General features: G+C 43.8%; 1 protein-coding gene and 2 pseudogenes across 2 annotated transcripts; 1 reads left to right on the top strand and 2 right to left on the bottom strand.

The window, feature by feature from the left end:
- The window catches only part of LOC111980133 (potassium voltage-gated channel subfamily A member 1-like), a 167,818-nt pseudogene extending 146,572 nt beyond the window's left edge, over window positions 1–21,246 (top strand).
- On the bottom strand, window positions 6,175–12,419 carry hsd17b14 (hydroxysteroid (17-beta) dehydrogenase 14). 2 transcript variants are annotated; one of them, XM_024011632.2, is made up of 9 exons: window positions 12,081–12,419; window positions 11,935–11,973; window positions 11,316–11,413; window positions 8,869–8,935; window positions 7,415–7,506; window positions 7,150–7,254; window positions 6,976–7,043; window positions 6,711–6,807; window positions 6,175–6,528 (listed from the first exon to the last, which is right to left on the bottom strand). In XM_024011632.2, the coding sequence occupies exons 1-9, from the start codon at window positions 12,169–12,171 to the stop codon at window positions 6,385–6,387; spliced, it is 801 nt and encodes a 266-aa protein (XP_023867400.1). In that variant the 5' UTR covers window positions 12,172–12,419; the 3' UTR covers window positions 6,175–6,384. The 2 variants fall into 2 exon arrangements, with proteins under 2 accessions (XP_023867400.1, XP_023867401.1); XM_024011633.2 differs by lacking the exons at window positions 7,415–7,506; window positions 8,869–8,935.
- Window positions 21,247–26,055: 4,809 nt separating the features above from the next.
- LOC111980134 (uncharacterized) overlaps window positions 26,056–27,314 on the bottom strand; it is a 23,624-nt pseudogene continuing 22,365 nt past the window's right edge.

The following is a 27,314-nucleotide window of genomic DNA, read 5'->3' on the forward strand; positions in this document are numbered from 1 at the left end:
AAATGTAGTAAGATTAGGAAGGTAAGGCAATAAATAGTCCATAGTGGCGAAATAATTACAATTTAGCAATTAACACTGGAATGGTAGATGTGCAAAAGATGAATGTACAAATAGAGATACTGGGGTGCAAAGGAGCAAAAAAACAATATGGGGATGAGGTAGTTGGTTGGGCTATTTACCAGAGGTGGGACCAAGTCATTGTTTTACAAGTAAGTCACAAGTAAGTCTCAAGTCTTAGCACTCAAGTCCCAAGTCAAGACCGCCAAGTCAAGACCGCCAAGTATCAAGTCCTAAACTTTGAGTTTCGAGTCCTAAACAAGTCATAATGTGCTCTTCACCAAATGTAATACCATTTCATATTTTTAACAAGAGTAATAGTATATTACATTTACGCAAATCATGAATGCTTTTAAAAATATCTATATATTTATTACTTTCCAAATAAACGTTATATTTCCATGGAAATACATGAGTAGCCATGAGAAAGACACCCCCCCCCAATAGTGATCGACTATCGAGGATCGCTACGGGGCAGAAATCGGGCTACGTAGGCTTGTACACAATCGCCCAACCTTAACACACACACACACACTCTGTGTGGTTACAGTAGGCTAACGTATGTCAATGGTTTTAGGAACAGCAGTAACATCAGGCAGGATTTAGGCTGCCAACTGCCTAGCCAGTTGTATCTCAATCTTGGGTGCGATGATCACGTTCCCGCACTGACTGACTGTGTGGAGGCTCATTGATTTAACGTTACGTTAGCCTACATGATACACCAGTAAAGTAATAAAATATATAGCTGTCGGCTATATTAGCCACGACTTAGCATTCTTTGTGCAGCTTCAAATGTCGAACAAAGTTGGACATTTTTGCACCTCCGTTTGTAATATTCTTCCCGCATGTTTTGCAAGTTGCAATCCGTTTTTTGTTGATACAGCGTTGTCTTTTATTCTGAAAATAATAATTTTGGGTATCAACTTTCCAAGTGCTCCATCTGAATTCACTCACCGACATTCCACTGCACTGCCACTCACAACTTTTTCTCAGGTGGCACAATTTGATTGGCTGCTGTCTGATTCAAACTGTAATCCGTTAAATGAAGAGTTGATGCGCTGCACACTTTTTTTAATAGCATAATTTTTTATATTTGGGCTTGGGGAGGGTATCAGGTCGAGTCATAAGGCTCAAGTCCAAGTCAAGTCACGAGTCATTGGTGTTAAAGTCAAAGTCGAGTTGCAAGTCATCATATTTGTGACTCGAGTCCACACCTCTGCTATTTACAGATGGGCTGTGTACAGGTGCAATGATTGGTAAGCTGCTCTGACAGCTGATGCTTAAAGTTAGTGAGGGAGAAATAAGACTCCAGCTTCAGTGATTTTTGCAATTCGTTCCAGTCATTGGCAGCAGAGAACTGGAAGGAAAGGCGGCCAAAGGGGGATTTGGCTTTGGGGATGACCAGTGAAATATACTTGCTGGAGCACGTGCTACAGGTGGGTGCTGCTATGGTGACCAGTGAGCTGAGATAAGGAGGGGCTTTACCTAGCAAAGACTTTTAGATGACCTGGAGCCAGTGGGTTTGGCGATGAATATGAAGCGAGGGCCAGCCAACGAGAGCATACAGGTCGCAGTGGTGGGTAGTATATGGGGCTTTGGTGACAAAACGGATGGCACTGTGATAGACTGCATCCAATTTGCTGAGTAGAGTGTTGGAGGCTATTTTGTAAATGAAATCGCTGAAGTCAAGGAACGGTAGGATAGTCAGTTTTACGAGGGTATGTTTGGCAGCATGAGTGAAGGATGCCTTGTTGCGAAATAGGAAGCCGATTCTAGATTTAATTTTGGATTGGAGATGCTTAATGTGAGTCTGGAAGGAGAGTTTACAGTCTAACCAGACACCTAGGTATTTGTGTTGTCCACATATTCTAAGTCATTATCGTCCAGAGTATTGATGCTGGGCGGGCGGGCAGGTGTGGGCAGCAATCGGTTGAAGAGCATGCATTTAGTTTTACTTGCATTTAAGAGCAGTTGGAGGCCACGGAAGGAGTGTTGTATGGCATTGAAGCTCATCTGGAGGTTAGTTAACGCAGTGTCCAAAGAAGGGCCAGAAGCATACAGAATGGTGTCGTCTGCGTAGAAGTGGATCAGAGAATCACCAACAGCAAGAGAGACATCATTGATTTATACAGAGAAAAGAGTCGGCCTGAGAATTAAACCCTGTGGCAACCCATAGAGACTGCCAGAGGTCCGGACAACAGGCCCTCCAATTTGACACACTGAACTCTATCTGAGAAGCAGTTGGTGAACCAGGCAAGGCAGTCATTTGAGAAACAAGGCTGTTGAGTCTGCTGATAAGAATGCGGTGATTGATAGAGTCGACAGCCTTGGCCAGGTCGATGATGGCTGCACAGTATTGTCTTTTATCGATGGCAGTTATATCATTTAGGACCTTGAGCGTGGCTGAGGTGCAACCATGACCAGCTCGGAAACCAGATTGCATAGCGGAGAAGGTACGGTGGGATTCGAAATGGTCGGTGATCTGTTTGTTAACTTGGCTTTAAAAGACTTTAGAAAGGCAGGGTAGGATAGATATGTCTGTAACAGTTTGGGTCTAGAGTGTCTCCCCCTTTGAAGAGGGGGATGACAGCAGCAGCTTTCCAATCTTTAGGGATCTCAGACGATACGAAAGAGAGGTTGAAGAGGCTAGTAATAGGGGTTGCAACAATTGCGGCGGATAATTTTAGAAAGAGAGGGTCCAGATTGTCTAGCCCAGCTGATTTGTAGGGGTCCAGATTTTGCAGCTCTTTCAAAGCATCAGCTATCTGGATTTGGGTGAAGGAGAAATGGGGGAGGCTTAGGCAAGTTGCTGTGGGGGGTGCAGAGCTGTTGACCGGGGTGGGGTAGCCAGGTGGAAAGCATGGCCAGCCGTAGAAAAATGCTTATTGAAATTCGATTATCGTAGATTTATCGGTGGTGACAGTGTTTCCTAGCCTCAGTGCTGTGGGCAGCTGGGAGGAGGTGCTCTTATTCTCCATGGACTTCAGTGTCCCAGACCTTTTTGGAGTTTGTGCTACAGGATGCAAATTTCTGTTTGAAAAAGCTAGCCTTCACTTTCCTAACTGCCTGTGCTTATTGGTTCCTAACTTCCCTGAAAAGTTGAATATTGCGGGGGCTATTCGATGCTAACGCAGTACGCCACAGGATGTTTTTGTGCTGGTCAAGGGCAGTCAAGTCTGGAGTGAACCAAGGGCTATATCTGTTCTTAATTCTACATTTTTTTGTATGGGGCATGCTTATTTAAGATGGTGAGGAAAGCACTTAAAGAATAACCAGGCATCCTCTACTGATGGAATGAGGTCAATATCCTTCCAGGATACCCGGGCCAGGTCGATTACAAAGGCCTGCATGCTGAAGTGTTTTAGGGAGCGTTTGACAGTGATGAGGGGTAGTCTTTTGACCACGGACCCATTACGGACAAAGGCAATGAGGCAGTGATCACTGAGTTCCTGGTTGAAGACAGCAGAGGTGTATTTAGAGGGCAGGCTGGTCAGGATGATATCTATGAGGGTGCCCGTGTTTACGGATTTAGGGTTGTACCTGGTATGTTCCTTGATAATTTGTGTGAGATTGAGGGCATCTAGCTTAGATTGTAGGACAGCTGGGATGTTAAGCATATCCCAGTTTAGGTCACCTAACAGTACAAACTCTGAAGATAAATGGGGGGCAATTAATTCACATATGGTGTCCAGCGCACAGCTGGGGGCTGGGGGGGGGGGGGCTATAACAAGCGGCAACAGTGAGAGACTTATTTCTGGAAAGGTGGGTTTGTAAAGTAGAAGCTCAAACTGTTTGGGCACAGAACTGGATAGCATGACAGAACTCCGCAGACTATCTCTGCAGTAGATTAACTCCATCCCCTTTGGCATCCCCTAGCTTGGCGGGAAATATTGTAGTTGGGGATGGAAATGTCAGAATTTTTGGTGGCCTTCCTAAGCCTGGAATCAGACACAGCTATGACATCAGGGTTGGCGAAGTGTGCTAAAGCAGTGAATAAAACAAACTTAGGGAGGAGGCTTCTGATGTTAACATTCATGAAACCAAAGCTTTTACGGTTACAGAAGTCAACAAATAATAGCGGCTGGGGAATAGGAGTCGAACTTGGTGCTACAGGGCCTGGGTTAGCCTCTACATCACCAGAGGAACAGAGGAGTAGGATAAGGGTATGGCTAAAGGCTATAAGAACTGGTCGTCTAGTGCGTTGGGGAAGAGCAGATTTCTAGGCGTGGTAGAATAGAGTCAGGGCATAATGTTGTCACGAACCGGCTCAAAGTTCGTAACAAAAGGGAGACAACGTGGAGACAAGGAATAACAAAATATATTTATTAAATAAAGTAAACTAAGTACAATTAACAATGGTGTGTGTAATCAGTAGTGCAAGTGAGTGTTTTGCATGCATTAATGTGACAATGGGGGGGTTGAAAGGTGCCAAAGCAAACAACCAAAAGGCCACAAAAATACCACAACAAAATCTATAAAGATGTCTGCATGGAGAGTCTCCTCCATCAATGGGGAAGTGGTGTATTTATCCTGGGACACACCTGAGTCCAGGTGTGTGCCATTTCTCTGACGACCCTCCCGGCTCAGCCCACCCACATCCTATTAAGGAAAACAAGAGCAAAGAGAAAGAATTCGGCAGATAGAGTGGGAGGGTCGTCACAATGTACTGACAATGGTATGGTAGGATGTGAGTATAGTGGAGGTAAACCTAGGCATTGAGTGACGATGAGATAGGTTTCATCTCTGGAGGCTCCAGGGGGGGACAAAAAGAGCTATCTAAGGCATGTTGAGCGGTGTTGCAATGTTGGCTTCACTAGTGATATCTTAAATCAAGACAGATAGAAAGGGAGGCAGACAGGCGGTGGGAAGATAGATGAAATTGAAAGAACCTTGCATTTTAATCAGGACATTTTCAGTTTTTATTTGTCAGCTTTATGTCTTTTACTTAGTTGACAGTGTAAAAAGGTGAATGCACCAATTTGTAAGTCGCTCTGGATAAGAGCGTCTGCTAAATGACTTAAATGTAAATGTAAATGTAAAATATAGTCCTACTGCTACATTGGCCTATAGGCTATCTCATAGTTCCATGTGCTAATTTATTTAGCCGCCAGTGTGAATCAGTGTGTTCATATGGCAGAGGCTGGTGCTCTCCCATTAGTGGAATTTTAACTTTTGGGGGTTTTATCATTTTAATCCCGATTTGTATTATTAGCCACGTGACAATGATTTTGAGAAACGGAAACTTTACTATTCAAATGAAACTGTTCCACGAAAATGTGCATATGATAATCATAACTGGTATGAAGATCGGTAGAAATGGTAGGGTAAATTGTAAGCTTCTCCAAACTTGAATTTCACAAACTTGAAGATGTACAAAGGTTAAATAAAACACCCAAAATGGTATGAAATCATCTAAATGTATTTTGTGTGTTCAGACGCCCCGTGTGGACAAAGTCATGGGACCTTATGACAATCGGATTAAATGAACTACATTTTTCAGAGAGAAAACTTGTAAATCGGTCCAATTCGACCGGAACACAGGAGGGTTAAGAGAAATATAACTAGAGGGCCGTTGTAAGATTGTGCCAATTAAAACTGAGCACAAATGAACAGCTATGCGATCCATCGCGGAGAAAATTGCTCACCACGATCCAGCACCAGCGGGTGGAAAGCGTCACTTGCACTGTGTTGCTTGCTAGACTAGTTGACTAGTACGGCCACGTGTTTGACATTGGCAGCAGCAGGCCTGCGAGCCAAGTGCGAGAGAACGCAATTTGATTTTGTTCCCATTCCCTTTACGCCAAGTTTAGAATTGTAAACTAATAGAAAATGTAAGTGGAAAACGATTGCGAAAACTGCTCCAGATCACTTGATATCCACCACAAGGAGGAAAGAATAGAATATGGAGAATGGAATGGTCAGACCCGAATTAACTTAAATGGTATATCGTACAGCAGAGCGTGTCCAACTCCAAACCAACCACACTGGATAGGAGCATATCATGAGCGCACAGCTTACTCCGTGCAAAATAGGGCCCATATATACATATTCCATGTTTTTTTTCTCTCCCCCCTACCCCAATCCCATTATCATTTATATCAACAATGCAACGGAAAAAATAGTTTAATCGTTTTTATTGCAACACAAATTATTGCAGCTTTACCATCTCACCACCAGGGGGTGCTGTACCATCTCCAGCACCTCTACATCCCATGGCAATGGATAAAACAGGGTGATTGGTTCAATAATCTCAAGCAGGATGGCAATAGAACATAACAGGTCCTGTTATTGGTCAGGTAGGCACAAGGCCCGGAGTGACAGGCCTGCTCATGGGACCTGGCTCTTGTAGCCGTAGTTGAGTTCTGCCCCTCCACTAAGCAGCAGGTCTATCCCAGTGCAGAACGTAGCATCAGCAGCCAGGTACAGAGCAGCCAACCCACTCTCAGCTTCTGTCCCCATTCGACCAAGCAGCTGTTGGAGATTAGGAAGAATGTTAAAGATAAGGCATCAGGTTCATCAAGATGAGAGATGCAAGTGAAATTAGGAAGTCTTTACCAACCCTCCCTTTTCAATGCATTCTGAAATATGTAATTGTAACAGATCTTATATTTCATCGTATATCTTGTATTGGCTCCTGTCCAGTGAGCACTTGCCTGAGCGTTCTCTCCCTCTTTAATGGTAGCTAAGGTATCTGCAGTCTGTCCAGCCAGCTCTTCCCACAGAGGTGTCATCACATTACCAGGGGAGATGCTACAAGATAATACACATTTAGACTGCAGCAAACAGAGCTAGAGATAAGAGAAAAAGTGGAAAAATACCAAAGTATTTTTAAAACAGGACAGACAAAGGGGCAAGAGAAAAAAATAAGTAGAAAATCAAAAAAGTTTGTAAATGGATACAGATGCCAGTTCGACTCACCAGTTGACTCTCACTTGGTACCGACTCTCATCCACAGCCATGGCTTTTGTCATGGCAATGATCGCCCCCTTGTGGAGGAAAAAAGACACATCACCCCTGTTAGGCCTACTTCTCCAAGCCTCAAACAGTGGAATAAAGTACTGATGCATACTGTTATCTAGATTTTTAGTTCACCTTAGTGGCTACATATGGTGCTGCATTTTTCTGACCAATGGAGCCCACCAGACTGGACAAGTTAATGATGTTCCCCTGGCGCTGTCGCAGGTGGGGCAGGGCATACTGAGGAGGGGAGAGAGGTGGGGAGATCCCGTGATGAAGTAAAACATATTATAAGCTATATAATAACCCATTATTAAGGCTCATACATGCTTATAACAAGTAATAAAGCATTATACCTGAAGGCTTTCAGTAAAGTAAATATAATGAGTGAATTATTTACTTTGGAGGCCAGGAAGTAACTGATGAGGTTAAGATTCAAAAGATCTCTGAACTCATCTGCAGTAGTGTCATCTGTGGGTTTATGAGGTGGGTCTGAAAGGGGATGAAATTGAGGGAACTCAATGAATACAGCATAAACACTAATAAAAACGTTTATGGAGTATGTGAATTGTAGAATAGGGGGAAAAAACATGCATTTCATATCCACAAAAAAAGTGTTAAGTGGTACAAAAACGTATGCAGATCTTAAAAAACGATGAAAACCAGTATAGCATTAAAAATACATCCACGTTGCGACTTGCAACTTTGTCAGGGTGTGACGATCAGGAGGTGATCGGTTTGATGGTGCAAGCTACAAAGGGTATATACTAAGTACAATACATTAGGAACACCTGCTCTTTCCACATCAGACAGACTGGGTGAATACAGGTGAAAGCTATGATCCCTTATTGATGTCACTTCAAATCAGTGTAGATGAAGTGGAGAAGACAGGTTAAATAAGTATTTTTAAGCCTTGAGACAATTGAGACATGGATTGTGTATGTGTGCCATTCAGAGGGTCAATGGGCAAGACAACATATTTAACTGCCTTTAAACAGAGTATGGTAGTAGGTGCCAGGCGCACCGGTTTGTGTCAAGAACTGCAACACTGCTGTGTTTTTCACCATAAATAGTTTCCTGTGTGTATAAAGTATGGTCCACCACCCAAATGACATCCAGACAACTTTGGGAAGCATTAGAGTCAACATGGGCCAGCATCTCTGTGGAAAGCTTTCGACACCTTGTAGAGTCCAGGCTGTTCTGGGGGCAAAAGGAGGGGTGCAACTCAATATTAGGAAGGTGTTCTTAATGTTTTGTACACTCAGTGTATGTGTTTTTAATGCTTGAATATGCCTGTTTAAATAATGGCTTGCCAGGGCCTCCCAAGTAGCACAGCGGTCTAAGGCACTGCATCGCAGTGTTAGCTGTGTTACTACAGATCCTGGTTATATACCGGGTTATATGGTTATATACCGGGCTGTGTCGCAGCCGGTCGCGCCTGGGAGACCCATGAGACGACGCACAATTGGCCCAGTGTCGTCCGGGTTAGGGGAGGGTTTGGCCGGCCGGGATGRCCTTGTCACATCGCGCTCTAGCGACTCCTGTGGCGGGCCGGGTGCATGCACACTGACAGTTGTTCGGTGTTTCCTCRGACACATTGGTGCAGCTGGCTTCTGGGTTAAGCGTGCATTGTGTCAAGAAGCAGTATGGCTTGGCGGGGTTGTTTTTCGGGACAATGGGACAAGACTATAACTACCAAATTGGATATGACAAAATTGGGGAGAAAAAAGTATATATATAATAATAAAAATAAATGCCTGGACGTGGCTTGGTATACCAACTATCAGCTGATTTGTGGATATATCATTTCCTTAACAACATCAATTCTCATACAAAATGATAACAGATACTCACGCCACCCAGCATTGTTGACCAGACAGTCTATTTGACCATAATGCTCCACTGTCACTGAAATCAACCTCTGCAGAGAGAATATCATACGTTGAGTTGACTGCACTCTGTCATTGACCACCACACTGTGTAAGACGTTTATAATTTCTATCTCCAGGTATGTGGACCTATGATCCCATTAACTATGTACCTACCTAACTTGCTACATAGAGCCTAAGCTGAAAAACCAGCTAGACACACCACTAAAATAACATAGAAACATACACACATCCCTCAGTCAAACACACAAAACAGGTTATAGCAATGTCACTATTGTTCACAAGCACCAGGGTCTGGACACTGATTGATGATTGGAGTTGTAGAAAAAAAAGAAGTCGCTCTGGATAAGAACATCTGCTAAATGACCTAAATGTAAAACATTATGGAAAGCTTCCTTCTTACAGTGTTAGTCTGATCACTAATACATTTTAATTGTCTGATGAGGCTTCATCTATCTGTCCACTCCAATATATATATATATACAGTTGAAGTCGGAAGTTTACATACACTTAGGTTGGAGTCATTAAAACTTGTTTTTCAAGTACTCCACAAATTTCTTGTTAACAAAATATAGTTTTGGCAAGTGGGTTAGGACATCTACTTTGTGCATGACACAAGTAATTTTTCCAACAATTGTTAACAGACAGATTATTTCACTTATAATTCACTGTATCACAATTCCAAAGAGTCAGAAGTTTATATACACTAAGTTGACTGTACCTTTAAACAGCTTGGAAAATTCCCGGAAATTATGTCATGGCTTTAGAAGCTTCTGATTGACTCAAATTATGTCAATTAGCCTATTGGAGGTCTACCTGTGGATGTATTTCAAGGCCTACTTTCAAATTCAGTGCCTCTTTGCTTGACATCGTGGGAAAATCAAAAGAAATCAGCCAAGACCTCTGAAAATAAATTGTAGACGTCCACAAGTCTGGTTCATCCTTGGGAGCATTTTCCAAATGCCTGAAGGTACCACGTTCATCTGTACAAACAACAGTACACAAGTATAAACACCGTGGGACCACGCAGCCGTCATACCGCTCAGGAAGGAGACGCGTTCTGTCTCCTAGAGATGAACGTACTTTGGTGTGAAAAGTACAAATCAATCCCAGAACAGCAAAGGACCTTGTGAAGATGCTGGAGGAAACAGGTACAAAAGTATTTATATCCACAGTAAAACGAGTCCTATATCGACATAACCTAAAAGACTGCTCAGCAAGGAAGAAGCCACTGCTCCAAAACCGCCATAAAAAAGACAGACTACGGTTTGCAACTGCACATGGGGACAAGGATCGGAATTTTGGATAAATGTTCTCTGGTCTGTGAAACAAAATAGAACTGTTTGGCCATAATGACCATCGTTATGTTTGGAGGAAAAAGGGGGAGCCTTGCAAGCCGAAGAACACCATCCCAACCGTGAAGCACGGGGGTGGCAGCATCATGTTGTGGGGTGTTTTGCTGCAGGAGGGACTGGTGCACTTCACAAAATAGATGGCATCATGAGGATGGAAAATTATGTGGATATATTGAAGCAACATCTCAAGACATCAGTCAGGAAGTTAAAGCTTGGTCCAAATGGGTCTTCCAAATGGACAATGACCCCATGCATACTTCCAAAGTTGTGGCAAAAAGGCTTAAGGACAACAAAGTCAAGGTATTGGAGTGGCCATCACAAAGCCCTGACCTCAATCCTATAGAACATTTTGGGCAGAACTGAAAAAGCATGTGCAAGTAAGGAGGCCTACAAACCTGACTCAGTTACACCAGCTCTGTCAAGAGGAATGGGCTAAAATTCACCCAACTTACTGTGGGAAGCTTGTGGAAGGCTACCCAAAACATTTGACCCAAGTTAAACAATTTAAAGCCCATTTGTAATCTGATTAAATGTCAGGAATTGTGAAAAACGGAGTTTAAATGTATTTGGCTAAGGTGTATGTAAACTTCCGACTTCAACTGTATATATATATTTTTTTAAACTAATTAATAAATGTATGTCAGCACAGACCTCAATGCCTGAGCGAACTCTCAGTCTGGGAGGCAAGCACAAAAAAACAGGGGAAGAAAACAGGAAACACAGAGAGCTTCAAATAATGACCGACTGGGCCTTTAATAGTGATTTCTAAGCAGTTTATAAGTAGACCTTCAAATGAGGAGCAAGGGGCTTGCTAGAGCTGTGAGTAAACTCAGTGGAGAAGAGTCCTTTCACAGACAGGGAAATCCAACAAAGACTAAAGATAGGTGGAGTGTAGATTACAATACAAAATGTTATAGTAAGCATTCTGATAAACCACAGGTCATGTGATCCATTGAGGAATGAGGATATAAACTCTGTTGAAATGTTGTGCATATGAGTGATCATTTGACTCTCATTTCACTGCCCTATAAGATAAGTCCTTGCCCAGAAGCCCTACCTTGATGTCCTCCTCTTTGGAGATGTCACAAGGTACAAATTTGCATGACCCTGGCCCTGCCCGGTTCAGCTCGGCCTCTAGAGCCTGTCCTGCTGCCACTGTAAAAAAAAAAAACACATATATATATATAATAAGAATACAGTAAACTTATGAATATGCAATGTAAAGATGATGTAGAGAGGGATTTTTTTATGATTCATAAAGTCTTCAATAATGGATTACTGATGAATTAAGATTCTCAGACACATTATTAATACCTGTGTGGTGATTCTGATGGTTTCTTGTAACTGATGGCTTCTACGGTTGTGGCTAGATGAGTAGGAGAACTAATGCAGCAGGTTAGGAGAATTAATGCAGCAGGTTAGGATAATTAATGTAGCAGGTTAGGAGAATTAAAGTAGCAGGTTAGGATAATTAACGTAGCAAGTTAGGAGAAAAAGTTTAAGGTTAGGCTTAGCTACAATCCTACAGTTGTCACCGACGCAACTCGAACATGCAACTTTTGGTACGTAGCTGTACTCCATCTAGCCACAACCGTAGAAGCCACCAGTTCCACCACACCTGCAATGGTATACTTTAATCTGAGCAAAAAAAATCTAATAAACATGCAGCCACTCACCCCCTCTTGCACAGAAGACAACTTTGGCTCCATTCTCCACTGGGAAAAAAACAACAGAATAGCACATTATTGTTTCCCCAGTAACGTTACCTCACTCTGCTCAAATCTCAACAAACTAACTTCAAATCAGCAACTTTGATTCTTACCGAATACTTTAACAATCCCTCTACCAATCCCTTTGGACCCGCCGGTCACAATGACAACTTTGTCTCCGTAACGCAATGTACTGCCTGACATGTTCACAAGAGCCAACCCGTCACGGGTGATAATTTCAGTGATGATACGTTCGCAAAGAACCGCCACTACCTGGTTGACTGTGTTGGTCGAATGCCGCAAACAAAGTTACTTGACCTCTTTCCAAGCTACACTTTTTTATTCTATTTCTTTACATGCAGCAAAATATATAATTGCATCCCTCCCGTTGTCTTTTTGTCTTTTACATTTCTACGTTAACTTTCTCTTCCCTCCTCCAAGTTCCTCAAAAATCATGAGGTTTGTTGTCGCCTGTGAAGACAGGTGAGCGGCTTTGTGGAACTTGTAGTTTAAGCTCCATGCAAGTTCTAACGCACATCCTGGTGCTGCAACCTGCTGTGTCAACATGCATACCGGTATCTCAGTCTATGTATGAGGCATATTCTGAAATGGAAAAAATAAGCCATTACATTCATCAATTAACCAAGAAGCCAATGGGATGGTTTTTGCAATTGTTTAATGCATAATAAAAAAAATACTTTAAATACTTTAATGCTCACTTTCCTGTAAGATCCACCTCATATCAGTGTTATAACTGTTATACATTTTACTTGTTTCCCCCCCCCCCTTCCAACTGGCACACGTCTCTAAATAGTTAACTCAACCATCAATTCTTATTTTACATTTACATTTGAGTCATTTAGCTTACAATCTTATCCAGAGCGATTTACCGGAGCAATTAGGGTTAAGTGCCTTGCTCAAGGGCACATCAACATATTTTTTTACCTAGTCGGCTCGGGATTCAAACCAGCAAACTTTCGGTTACTGGCTCAAAGTTCTTAACTGCTAGGCTACATGCCGCCCCATGTAACCTTTTTCTAGCCCAGAAATAATGCTGTTGACATCTTACAGTGGTCACTATGTGTCACTTACATTTTTGTTGACACAACACCTGTGAGTCATTACCTGTCTGACACGTGTGCACCATACCCTATACTATAACATACACTAAGCCAACTGAATAAAGGCTTATGAAAGGATAATCAGAAAAGGAGTGTCATGGRTTTTTGTTGTAGACTTTCAGTTTTACTGTTTGGTCTCATAACATGTGTTAACATGTTTGTAAATGTGACTTGGGCCCTACATTTTTCCTGACCACACCTCACCAGGAAATGCATTGGCTCTGCTACATAACTCGTTTAGCGCCCTGTGTGTTTCCTGGTAAGGTGACATGGTCAGAAAAACACAGGGCCCTAGTCAGGAGCAATATAAATACTGAAGCCAGAATGGAACTCCAAAATACATTCTCACTGGGGTTTTATGGGTGTTCATTTGGGTCTCGTGAGGACATCAGTACATGTGTTGAGGATGGTGTGTGTGTGTGTGTTTTTGTGTGTTTGTTTATGACAGGGAGAGAGGGAAAATTAAAGACTTTAAGAGAGAGGCAGGGGGCTGACATTAGGGGGTGGGGGTATGAAGAGGACACCATGCTGAGGTTGTAGAGAGAAGGCAGTGGATTGAATTTCGACCTGACAGCATTCTCCAGAGAAATAGTAGGCATGAGAGAGAGCAAAGGGGAGAGACTGAAGGCTGTGACCTACAAACAAGCTTAACTATCTTCACTTCACCCAGGGTGGGGTATCAGCAGACAGATTAACACTACCCCTGAAGGAGCCATGGTTCCCCCCCCTCCCAGCTAGGGAGGTGGGAGATAGAGACTTACGGAGAGATCAAACAGGGGATAGACAGACAGAGAGACGGCCAGAGGGAGGGCCGGACGGACAGACAGACAGACGGCCAGAGGGAGGGCCAGACAGACAGACAGACAGCCAGACAGATACCCTGTGGTGGAGGTACAGTAGTGGAGGCACCGTGATTCTCTTGAGTAATTAGTCTCTATCAACAGTAGCTGACTGACAGAGGGGTGAGTGGAACAGTGCAGGCTGCTTCTTGTAAATAACACCAATAATATGGTTCTTATAATAAGCTTATAATAACACCAATAATATGCTTGGGCTTGTAACTAGGATGTTTATGAGTAGGACTCTATGTTATTCTAATAATGGCTGTGTTGACTGTAAAGACTAACCTTCTGATTAAAGAAATAGTAATTCTGACCGAACATAAAGGTTAAAGGTTCTGATTGAAATAAACACCTGTCTAGTTCATGCTTTTATTTGTTATTCTGTACTGTAGTTGTAAAATGTGTCTTGCATACTACTGGTCAAGAATTTTAGAACAGCTACTCATTCAAGGGTTTTTCTTTATTTGAACTATTGTAGAGTAATAGTGAAGACATCAACATTATGAAATAACACATATGGAATCATGTAGTAACCAAAAAAGTGTTAAACAAATCAAAATATATTTTGTGTTTGAGATTCTTCAAATAGCCACCCTTTGCCTTGATGACAGCTTTGCACACTATTGTCATTCTCTCACCAGCTTCACAAGGTAGTCACCTGGAATGCATTTCAATTAACAAGTGTGCCTTCTAAAACGCTCATTTGTGGAATTTCTGTCTTTCTTAATGTGTTTAAGCCAATCAGTTGTGTTGTGACAAGGTAGGCGGGGTATACAGAAGATAGCCCTATTTGGTAAAAGACCAAGTCCATATTATGGCAAGATCAGCTCAAATAAGCAAAGGAAAATGACAGTCCATCATTACTTTAAGACATGAAGGCCACTCAATACAGAACATTTCAAGAATTTTGAAAGTTTCTTCAAGTGCAGTCGCAAAAACCATCAAGCGCTATGATGAAACTGGCTCTCATGAGGACCGCCACAGGAATGGAAGACCCAGAGTTACCTCTGCTGCAGAGGATAAGTTCATTAAAGTTACCAGCCTCAGAAATTGCAGCCCAAATAAATGCTTCACAGCGTTCAAGTAACAGACACATCTCAACATCAACTGAAGGCCTGATTCATGTAGGAGACTACATGAATCAGGCCTTCATGGTCGAATTACTGCAAAGAAACCACTACTATAGGACACCAATAAGAAGAAGAGGGTTGCTTGGGCCAAGAAACACGAGCAATGGACATTAGACCGGTGGAAATTTGTCCTTTGGTCTGGAGGCCAAATTGGCGGTTTTTGGTTCCAACCACCGTGTCTTTGTGAGACGCTGTGTGGGTGAACGGATGATCTCCGCATGTGTATTTCCCACCATAAAGCATGGAGGAGGAGGTGTTATGGTGTGGGGGTGCTTTGCTGGTGACATTGTCTGTGATTTATTTAGAATTTAAGGCACACTTAACCAGCATGGCTACAACAGAATTACGCCATCCCATCTGGTTTGGGCTTAGTGGGACTATCATTTGGTTTTTCAACAGGACATTTTTATTTTATTTTTTAAATGTAACCTTCATTTAACCAGGCAAGTCAGTTACAATGACCCAACACACCTCCAGGCTGTGTAAGGGCTATTTGACCAAGAAGGAGAGTGATGGAGTGCTGCATCAGATGATCTGGCCTCCACAATCCCCGACCTCAACCAAATTGAGATGGTTTGGGATGAGTCAGACCGCAGAGTGAAGGAAAAGCAGCCAACAATTGCTCAGCATATGTGGGAACTCCTTAAAGACTGTTGGAAAAGTATTCCATGTGAAGCTGGTTGAGAGAATGCCAAGAGTGTGCAAAGCTGTTATTCTACAATGTAGAAAATAGTAAAAATAAAGAAAAACCCCTGAATGAGTAGGTGTTCTAAAATTCTTGACCGGTAGTGTATTTGCGGGTGAATTGGCGTAAATTACTTAAAGCTTACATTTCTGTTAAATAATTATGAGTATTAAAATTGCCAATAATGTGAGTTTGTTTCTCCTCCCACTTCTTTATCTGCCATTACCTGATATGTCTTCTTCTTCTGCAGTACCTGATATGTCTCTTCTTCTGCAGTACCTGATATGTTTCTTGATAACTTCAGCAGCGTTATGCATTTCTCTAGAATAAGGGACAAACTGTCCTCACAAAGAACTAAATAGAAGTTGAATGACAGACCAAGGAATGGAGAACCATGACAAGGTGGAGGTGAAGGAGGAGGAGAAGGAGACAAGAAACATCTCCCAGAGAGGTGAGCGAGAGCGACAAGGAGACCAAGGACCAGCGCAACAAGGCGGAGAAGGGAGAGAAGGAGACAGAGAACAACGGCAGTGAAAAGGAGAGGGTTGAGGGAAAAGGGAAAGCTGCCGTCGCTCAGGCTCCCTGTGGAGGGGGGCTGGGCCCTGACGGAGCGGCTAGCCATCAACGTGTCGGGATGCGCTACGAGACACAGCTCCGCACTCTGGCCCAGTTCCCTGACTCCCTCCTGGGGACCCTACCGCAGAATTCGCTACTTTGACCCTCTGCGCAATGAGCTGTTCCTGGACCGGAACCGGAACTGCTTCGACGCATCCTCTACTTCTACCAGTCTGGCGGGCGGCTGCGGCGGCCTGCCAACGTGCCCCGGATGTGTTCTTGGATGAGCTGCGCTTCTATGAGCTTGGTGAGGAGATCATGGAACGCTTCAAGGAGGATGAGGGCTTCCCCAAGGAGGAGGTGCCTGCGCTGCCTGAGAAAAGATGCAGAGGAAGGTTTGGATGCTTTTTGAGCATCCAGAATCCCTCCGGGCGCACGCATCATCGCCATCATCAGCGTAATGGTCATTGTGGTGTCCATCGCCATCTTCTGCTTGGAGACGCTGCCTGACTTCAGGAACGAGAAGGAGCTCCGAGAGGTGAGAGGGGACCGATGTGGGGCCAGGGGCCTAAGGGCCAAACAGAAATGACACACAGGAGAGAGAGAATGAGAGAGAAACAGAGAATAGTAGAAAAGGAAACAAACAAAGGGACCAGGAGAAAGGAGAGGCTGCGGGAGATGTGCATAAAGCAAGATAGAGGAAGGAGAGGAATGAAGAGAGGATGAAAGAGTAAGGAATGCATCTCGACAGGGTGCTAAGAGAACAGAGGTTAGCACATTGGAGACTGATGATGGGGTGATCGTCAACAGTCAGTGAAGAATGACAATTATAAAAGGATGACAGTTAGTGAAGGATGACAGTTAGTGGATGACAGTTGGTGAAAGTCAATGACAGATGTCACCCTGTGGAACATAAATACTACATGTGTGACGACACAGGCCCCTTACAGGGTTAACACAACATGCGACACACACAACACACCACACAACACACACACACACACACACACACACCACACCACACACACACACACACACACACACACACACCACACACACACACACACACACACACACACACACACACACACACACACACACACACACACACACACACACACACACACACACACACACACACACACACACACACACACACACACACACACACACACAAGACATAGACATTTCTGAGAATATTTGTCATGTCGTTAAAATTGAGGGAAAGGAATGGGAAGAGAGCGTGGTGAGGAGAGGGGGAACGAAAGTGTGGTAGGAAGACAAGAGAAATAGGTTGGAGGAGAGAGAGAATCACAGTTAGGGAACTAGAGAAAGAGGGAGGTTGCAGGTAAGAGCGGGAGAGAAAAAGGGGTGGGACAGAGTGAGATGAGGGGCAGGAAGGGAGGGGTAAATATGGACTGCACAAAGAACATTATGCTTTATTGATGGTATCTCCAGATCACTGTCCATCTGTGTCTCACTTTGACTGGTGATCCAGGATCACTGCCAAGACGACTCCGTACGGGAATAGATGGAGTTGATAGGAACATATAAACTGAGAGAGAGAGGGAGGGAGAGAGAGAGYGGGAGAGAGGGAGGGATAGGGAGAGAGAGAGGGAGAGAGAGGGAGAGAGGGAGAGAGGGTAAGTAAGAGTGGAATGCAGAGGAGAGTGGAGAGGAGCGTGTCTCACGTTACTCCTGAGAGATCTAAAGGAGCTATATATAGCGTAAGGACAACCCTAAGAGCACATCAACACGTAAACGTTGGTTCCCATTAATAAACACACTGACTCATACCCACTGAAAGAGGCATGGAAAGAGTAGTACAGAACACCTATTTGATGACTCGCACAAAATMAAATGAACCCCACACGCCAAGTGGSTTACCGACAAGGTTGGCTTAGCTGCCTTTGGATTCTGAGGGATCATGCAAAAGCACAGAACACAAGGTATACGGTGGGTCTTACCGAAGCGCATATGCACACACCCGACCTCTCACACTCACTCAGTCACTCACACACACTCACATGATCAGAACATCTGACATAAGACACACAGTGCTCTGTACAGACTCAAAATGGCAGCATAGGTGAAAAATAAATCCTTGTCTTTTACAAGACGATCACCTTCCGTTGCAACGGTAGCTCTAGACACTGCATACAGTATTGACAGACATGCTGTATGGTTCTGTGACCATTTGGAATGAGCGGCTAGTTGTTATACCTTTCTTATTGGATGACAAAGAGTGAGAATGTCTGTCGGGGCAGTGTGATCATGGCTTTTGAACCTCATAAAGGTGAGGAGAAATGGAACTAAAGTGGGTGACAAATGTGAGAGCAAATGTCATTGTCATTTCAGTTGGTAAAAGCATTCCAGGCCTCTACATAAAGACTAACATATGCAGTATATGCACAAACAAACAACTGCTGTARATGTACCTCACACAGGCACACTCATGCAGGCACACAGACACACACTAACACACAAACAGAGGATCATAGACTTTTGCTTCACTATAATTTTATCATAGGTAATGAACATTATGAGCCATTTGACTCCAATCCGTCTTATGGCTGGACATACCATAAAACCTAAATTTGACTGTCTCACTTTGAACCCCAAGACTGCTTCTTAGAAAACATTGTCAGGATGAAATMAAGTGTCAGATTCCTCCGTCAGTCCAGACGCTGTGCTGTAACATTAGCCTTTGTCACATGCAGTCATGCACTYTAATGTTTTTCTTCTGTTTAAATATAGAGACCAAACACATTTGTATCAAAGTCTGCGGAAAGAAAGAGAGAGAGAGTGTGATTACACAAGTGAAGTTATGTTAACACAGTATTACAGTTATCACAGTCTTAATCAGACCGTGATGACAGATACATTTTCCACATGTGCTGAGGAAAGACTTTGCCACCTTTAAAATAATCACTTCTCCTCCCTATCTCCTCCTTCTCATGTTTACTGTAGTCATCATGGTTCTCCCCGATCTCTGTCTAACCTTCCCTCCTTACTATTTCTTATTAATTGATGTCCTTCATTACCCTTGTAATGAACACGAGGGGAGACAGAGAGCTGGTTTCAAGCACAGGGCGCAGCAGGTGTTTATTGCAAAGGACCACAGGAGGAGGCAGGTAGCTGGGTCCAGAGGCAGACAGAAGGTCATACACAGTGGGTCCAAAAGGGCAACAGTACAGGCAGGGAAAAGGCTAGTAATGTAGTCCTCGAGATCAGGCAATAGGTAGATAACAGGAAATCTGATAGGCTAAAGTACAGGCAGGGAATAGGCAAAAGGCGTTGTTAGGAAAACAAAATCTATCATACACGGGAGGCGTAAATCACAGGAAAACCAGTGCTCTGAAAGACGTGTAAGACGTGTGTCACAAAACAAACAATACCTCACAGTGATGGGGTGCAAAGAACTGAACTAAATAGTGTGTGATAATGACATACAGGTCTGCGAACAGTTGATTAGAATGCAGGTGATTGGGATCTGGAGAGTGAGCTGCGTTCAGGGGATCTAGGTGTTTGAGAGTGTGAGCTGGAAAGTGGGCTGGAAAGTTAGCAGCGTTCAGGGGATCTACGTGTTGGAGGGTGTGAGTTGGAAGCAGACGTTACAACCCTGTTTGTTATCTCTTGTCTAAACCACAGGCATTCCCCCCTTCACTGTTCTACCTCCCCTCAATCTCTCCTGCTTAATTTCTACCACTCACTTTCCCTCTCTCCTTCTCTCCCTCCAGAAATTCACCTACCAGCCCCATCCTACCCTCCCCAACATCACCATCCTGGTCCCTCCCACTGGCAGTGCTTTCCATGACCCCTTCTTCCAGGTGGAGACCATATGTATCTTCTGGTTCTCCTTTGAGCTCATTATGCGCTTAGCCAGCTCCCCCAGTAAGCTCCACTTCTTCAAGGACGTGATGAACACTATCGACTTCCTCGCCATCATTCCCTTCTTCGTCACTCTGGGCACAGAGCTGGCCAGGGACAAAACCTCCAACAAGGACCCGGGCATGTCTTTGGCCATCATCAGGGTCATTAGGCTGGTCAGGGTGTTCAGGATCTTCAAGCTGTCGCGTCACTCCAAGGGCCTGCAGATCCTGGGCCAGACTCTGAAGGCCAGCCTGAGAGAGCTGGCCCTGCTCATCTTCTTCCTCTTCATCGGAGTCATCCTCTTCTCCAGCGCTGTCTACTTCGCCGAGGCGGACAGRCCCGACACGGTGTTCACCAGCATCCCCGAGGCCTTCTGGTGGGCCGTGGTCTCCATGACGACAGTGGGATACGGGGACATGTACCCTACGACTCTGGGGGGCAAGCTGGTGGGCTCCATGTGTGCCATCGCTGGCGTGCTCACCATCTCCCTGCCAGTCCCCGTCATTGTGTCCAACTTCAGCTACTTCTATCACCGAGAGACGGAGTGTCTCGAGAAAATCAGTGAGTACACCCACATCAGCACCTCTSTCTGGGAGGGTGAGGACGAGGAGYGAGACGAGGGGGAGGGAGARTACACTCCCCTGTATGTGGGRGACTGCAAGGGAATCTGTAACCCCKTCAATYGGACACTGCTGTCAGGACTGTGTGCGGGGCAGGACGGGTGGGAGAACAAAGGCAACGTGTACCTCAGGGAACCCCTGGTCACTCAGGTGTGAGACAGGATGGATGGAAAGACAGAGGATCTGCTGAATACAACCCTGGTACTCTGCCTCTAAGTTAAATAGAGAGAAAGATAAAGGAGGATGGCAAAGTAAAGGAGAAGAGATACAAAAAATTACTATTTTACTCAWGGACTTACTTGCACGCTTGCACCGTCAATGGCTTACACCGTTTACTACAAACAGAACTGATGAGACCATGGCAGAGATATTGTGACAGSTTGCTTTTTGCTAATGTCACTGAGATTCGAGTATGATGCCATCATATTGACAATAAAAACAGCTGAAACAGAATGTATATTTATTTATTATATATTTACCCGATTGTAATAACAGTCTATACAGTACATACAACTCTAGCAATTGTAAATGTTGTTGTTTTTAAGACATGAGTGAATTGCAGTGCCATTTTATTTGTTATTGTGTGCTAGCTAGCAAAATGCACAGGGCCATTTTTAATGTGTGTAGGGTTGACTAAGGGCGTTTTTAACATTTTTGTGAACCCAGTGCAGTTTGCAAATTTTTTTGTGCAGTGTGAACACTCCCAAAGGAACTCAGACCCCCTCAGAAGAGCCCCCTAAGCGAACCGAACTCAGATCATCTCGAGAGCTGGTCTGAGTTCGGTTCTCTTGAATTCCGAGGTTCGGTTCCTTTTTTAGGGCAATGTGAACACAAAGCTCCCKAGGTTCACTTGTCATTATTTCCGCGAGACACACTAGACTACTGCAGCATTGTTTCCCTGCCGTAAACACTCACATTGGTGCCACAAAAGAGAGAAGTGGATGCGCAGGTTCATGGGAAAAAAACGTGATGTTTTTTTATATTGATTAGCGGCAGGGTAGTCTGGTGGTTAGAGTGTTGGACTAGTAACCGAAAGGTTGCAAGTTCAAATCCCCGAGCTGACAAGGTACAAATCTGTCGTTCTGAACAAGGCAGGAACCCACTGTTCCTAGACCATCATTGAAAATAAGAATTTGTTCTTTACTGACTTGCCTAGTTAAAATAAAGGTAAAATAAATTAGCGATTGTCAAGAATCCACCGAAATGTTTAGTTTTTAGTTCAGATTATTTGTTTGCCATATGTGGTCTATAGGCTAAGAGATGTTCATACAACTGTTTATTTGATTGTGGGGTTTGAATAGTGTGAGAAGACAACAARATATTTGGTGAGAATCACAACATAGGGTCCAAAATCAATTCTAGCTCTTAAAAGCCTACATTTGGTGTACAATTTTCAATTACAGTATTATTTAATCTGCAGTTATTCTTCTGCTATTTATTCTGTTACCAATAATATTTACGTGTAAATAGTGTCTTCTGATTAAAATGATTATTTCTCCCCTTTTTTCACTAAATGCAGTTTATTAGCTTCCAAAATGTAAGCAGGTATTTATAGCTGTCCGATAACACGTTTTGATGGAATGGCTTGTCCTGCACTGCACTTTGTAAAAACCCGGAGTGCATTGACTGAATTTTGGAAAAAGATCTTGGTTCTTTTCTAAACATGGCAATGCCAATGCAAAGAGGACTCGGACCACAAAACAGGTGAAGTGAACTGACAAAAGAGTTGAGTCCTCATTCAAAGATCAGTTCTTTTAAAGAGGACTATGTGTAAAAACACTCTGAATGTCCTGATGGGACTGGGCACCCGTCTCTGAAAGCTATGGCAGAAATGCTCTGCAGTGATATTGTGTTGACGTGGAACACAAAGAAATCAGSTTGGAGGCTGTGGTGCAAACAGAGAGCAGCCCTAAGTGTTGGTCCTGGGCCAGTGGAGAGTTTTCAGTGTGTAATGGAGACAGCTAGGCTGGGCGGCAGGGAAATCTGATCCTGGACCTGTCAGGCTTCCAGCTGACCCTTCCTCCCAATGGCTGTGCAGGGCTAACACTAGTAGATACCACTGGCCTWAATCCATACTCACCCGACTGGGTAGAAGTACTTTACTGGTCATCCAAAGACACATCCCTGCCCCTGTRCATGTTACCATGGTGCCTCAATTACCTTGCCTACTTAGAATGTGTCTGAACAAAATGCTTGCACAGTGTTCAGTGTTTATAATGTGCTTTATAAATATGTTCTTATGATCAGAGATGTGAGCTTCACAGATTGTATAAGAGAGTGGGTTGTGTGTGTATGTGTATATGTGTGTGTGTGGTTACCAGTATGTGTTCTATGACTGTTGTGTGTGTGTGTGTGTGTGTGTGTGTGTGTGTGTGTGTGTGTGTGTGTGTGTGTGTGTGTGTGTGTGTGTTGTGTGTGTGTGTGTGTGTGTGGTGTGTGTTGTGTGTGTGTGTGTGTGTGTGTGTGTGTGTGTGTGTGTGTGGGTGTGTGTGTGTTGTGTGTGTGTGTGTGTTGACCAGTATGTGCTATGTGTGTGTGTGTGTGTGTGTGTGTGTGGTTACCAGTATGTGTTCTACGTGTGTGTGTGTTACCAGATGTGTTCTAGACTGTGTGTGTGTGTTGTGTGTTGTGGGTGGGTGTGTGTGGGTGGGTGTACCAGTATGTGTTCTATGACTGTGTGTGTGTGTGTGTGTGTGTGTGTGTTGGTGTGGTTACCAGTATGTGTTCTATGACTGTGAACCCTGTTATATTTGTTGTATTTAATGAAGATGGTATTTTATCAGTTATCTAAATGAGTCCCTGTTTTGTGAACGGAGGGGAGATGAGTCAGCAGATGCCCACTTCACCACAAAACAATTATCTAAAAACAACAACCAAAATGTCAAGTCTTTCAAAATGTTGACATAATATGTTAAATGTCTGATATTTCTGGTAGATTTAATACCATCTGTTTAATTTGGTAAGAGAGCAGATTGGATCATTTGAGTTCCCACTTCACACGCACCCCAAAGCTGAGTTGATTTCCTCCTTGCAATTATCTCTTTAGTCTCGAGAGTCAAAGCACTCAGTGCAAATCCTCCCAGTCATCCCAGCTCAGGACATCATACTGAGGACTCTGTGGTTGCTTCTTCTGAGCCATGAAGCCAGAAGAAACATTTACTGTGTTATTTTGCAGATTGAAATAATTATGTAAACTATAACGAATTATAACAAACAACAACATTTTATGGGACAACCATACAAAACATTCCCATAAGTACAGTGATTCATGTCTGTAATGCATTTCTTTCTGCAACATTCTTCACTGGGAAAAAAGCCTAGTTGGCAGAAATGAATTAATGTGCAAGTGGGATAAATAAAATGCGATAAACTGTGACACTAATGTAATGATATCAATAACCATCCTCTACATAGAAATAACATCAACCAGTTCCATGCCCTCTACTCTGCCAGGAGACTGAGGAAACTCATGGACTGTTGCAAAAGAGAGAATTAAATGTTCTAAATAAACTGGAGAAAAGCCAGACTGAAGTGAAGTTGAAATAATGGGTTTTCAGCAACACTGACGGTTTGAGCAGATGAGTCTCTTCATGCCCTCACTGCTTGATGACTGTCCCAATGATTACATACCCTGACCCCCCTCTCCCCCGGTAGGCTGACATTCCGATGTCGTGTTGTGGGTTCGAGGTTTCTATGTAATATATGGACAACTCATTGTGTTTTGAGTGATTTATGCTTGTTTTTGGTTGCTATTCATTGAATTGAGAAAAAAATACAAGTGGCAATCTTGTTGTGTAAGGAATTCCTGTATGTGAGCCGAAAAAAATAATCATAGTGTGTGTCTGTTTTGTTGAATACCTTCACCCAGAGAGTCGAGGCTAGTCTGTCCCTGTTCACTGGCTTCACTAGTGGTGGTGGCCTGTTGTGGCCTGAAGCTTCCCTTATTATCTACCTGTTTCTCTCACCTCTCCTCCTTTCTCGTGACGTGCAGGGTCCCAACACTAACGTCAGTCCTGTTTGCAATTACCCACAGTGCCCTATGCTGTCTGGAAGAATGAGTTGGATTGACGTCTTTCTGGCCATCTGCCGTTCTTCTATTCCTCTCCTCTCCTCTCCCATCCCTCCCTCTCCTCCCTCCCTCCCTCCCTCCCTCCCTCCCTCCCTCCCTCCCTCCCTCCCTCCCTCCCTCCCTCCCTCCCTCCCTCCCTCCCCCTCCCCCTCCCTCCTCCCTCCCTCCCTCCCTCCCTCCCTCCCTCCCTCCCCAACTCTTCTTTGAGAGATTAAGTGTGTTGATATCTCTGTGTGTCTTTGTCTCATCAATGTAATGTGTGTGTGTGTGTGTGTGTGTGTGTGTGTGTGTGTGTGTGTGTGTGTGTGTGTGTGTGTGTGTGTGTGTGTGTGTGTGTGTGTGTGTGTGTGTGTGTGTGTGTGTGTGTGTGTGTGTGTGTGTGTGTGTGTGTGTGTGCGTGTTCGAGGTTTGGTGTGTCAGTTGCAACTTGAACGTCCAGTAATATCCTTGTCTTTAGTCACAAAATATTGACCGTCCCCTTTTTGTAGTAAATATCTGTACACAGTTTTTACACAAGGTACAGAAATAACCAAATCTTTGTCATTGTAATTTAAATAGATCTCTAAAGATTTATTACATACAATATACACACAACCTGGATCTGCAAACCTGCATTAAGACGAAGGATTTGGGTAGGCAGTAATGACCTTCAACAAAAGGCATTTCAGAGGGACAGAGGAAAACAAATCAATATGACAGAACCAATGAGAATATCTCTTAATTAACCAATAAATAATTAAAGTACAAGAGTAATGAAACAACATATAAATGAATACATGAATCAAAATGAAAACAGACTGCTGTGCAACACAGACTGACAGACTGTGGTGCTGGAAATCTTTATAAAAATACTAACAACATCATTTCAGACACCAGACAATGACAAAAATGACTAACCATATACATAAATACTGAGAAATAACAATATTAACAACAATAACCGTATTAGGATTGTCATTTCAGGACAAGTTGAGGTACAAGTTGAGTACAAGTTGAGGTACAAGTCAAGGGAAGTTTGTAGAGGACAAGGAGAGGAGAGAAGAGGAGAGGAGGTAGAATAGTATAAAAAAAGTTTGACTACAGTGTGTTTGTTACCTTTAATTACATATAGTTGCTACACGCAAGTTTATCTCACATTTGAACTAACATAAATAGAATATTAGTATTTATTTGTTGAATCATTCTATGCAGTACAGCTGGAGATGGACGACGTTCTACAGATGACCTTTTGGAAGTTGAGAAGAGAACATTTCTGATTGTGCGTTAACTGACACTGAACACCAAGATCTCAGTACAGCATCTCTCTCAGCCACGCTAGAGGGTAGAGGTTAGGTTGAGGAACTGGCTYGCTGAAATGATTAGAACAAGACAGTGATTATCAGAGAATAGAGCTGGGTTGACAGAGGACACAACACTAAGTTAAAGCTCCCTTCTGCAGCACACTGYAGCGCAAAAGTTAGGGCATGGACTCTATTTTAAAAGATTATTAAAGGGTGTTGCCACAGCAACATAAATATCGTCATCGCTCAAAGCAAGCATATTGATCCCTGATCATGTCAAACAGGACTCAAATCACACAAGAACACTCAAATCAGACAACTGCTAAATAGTAACCATTTGTAGAGCACTACATCCACCAACCCAGACCTCTATCAAAAACACCACAGTGGTACTAGGTGGTAGAGTGCAGTAAATTGGGGGAAGTGTAGTAAAACTGTGGTAAAACAGAAGTGTTTTCATAGAGGCGTCCCAATCAGGGCAGGTCGCAGGGCAGGATGGTGTTCCTGCGGTCGTAAGCAGTGTCGTCACTCTCTTCTCCTTSACTCCCCTCATCCAGCACCCTATCCCTCTCCTCRTCTTCCTCTGTCTCGCTCTGATATCGGTCGCTGTCTCGCCCCCGCAGTCTCTCCCTCTCTCTTCCTCTATCTCTCTCTCTGTCTCTTTCCCTGTCTCTTTCCCTGTCTCTTTCCCTGTCTCTTTCCCTTCTGTCTCTATCCCCTCTGTCTCTCTCTCTGTGGGAGCGAGGGAGTGTGGGGATCTGGGAAGACAAAGKGAAATAMAGTCAGAGACAGGCCATCAAAGGACCATCCAACTCAAACGTTCACACAAATATTCCATTGATATCAATASATGATAAACAAGAAGTTAGGATTGAGCCCTAGGACTAGTGGTAGCTGTAACCCTGCAGTAAGTCAATGGGAAGCKAGCCTACCTGGTTGTCGTGGCTTGGCAGGGCGCAGTAGCCAGGCTCTGTTCTGCGGAGGATGCGTGGGGAGTGGGTACGGAAGGCAGAGGGTCGTGGGGAGTGGGAGTGGGAACAGTTGGAGCGCGGGGAGGGAGAGCGGACAGAACGGGGGGACGGAGAGCGGACGGAGCGGGGAGAGTTGGTGATGGAGTAGATCTGTGACAGGTTGGAGTGGCCGTGGTGGTTGAGTTTGGGCGGGCGGGGGGA

This window comes from Salvelinus sp. IW2-2015, linkage group LG20 (genome assembly GCF_002910315.2).
Source record: "Salvelinus sp. IW2-2015 linkage group LG20, ASM291031v2, whole genome shotgun sequence".
Taxonomy (NCBI): domain Eukaryota; kingdom Metazoa; phylum Chordata; class Actinopteri; order Salmoniformes; family Salmonidae; genus Salvelinus; species Salvelinus sp. IW2-2015.

What these genes read in the sequence shown, in the direction of transcription:
- hsd17b14 (XM_024011632.2), bottom strand. Translation starts at nt 12,171, where the DNA reads ATGTCAGGCAGTACATTGCGTTACGGAGACAAAGTTGTCATTGTGACC. An exon ending in CCAAAGAGGAGGACATCAAG is followed by an intron (nt 8,936 to 11,315) that starts GTAGGGCTTCTG and finishes TTCTCTCTGCAG; the next exon opens with AGGTTGATTTCAGTGACAGT. An exon ending in AAGAGGGAGAGAACGCTCAG is followed by an intron (nt 6,529 to 6,710) that starts GCAAGTGCTCAC and finishes AATCTCCAACAG; the next exon opens with CTGCTTGGTCGAATGGGGAC.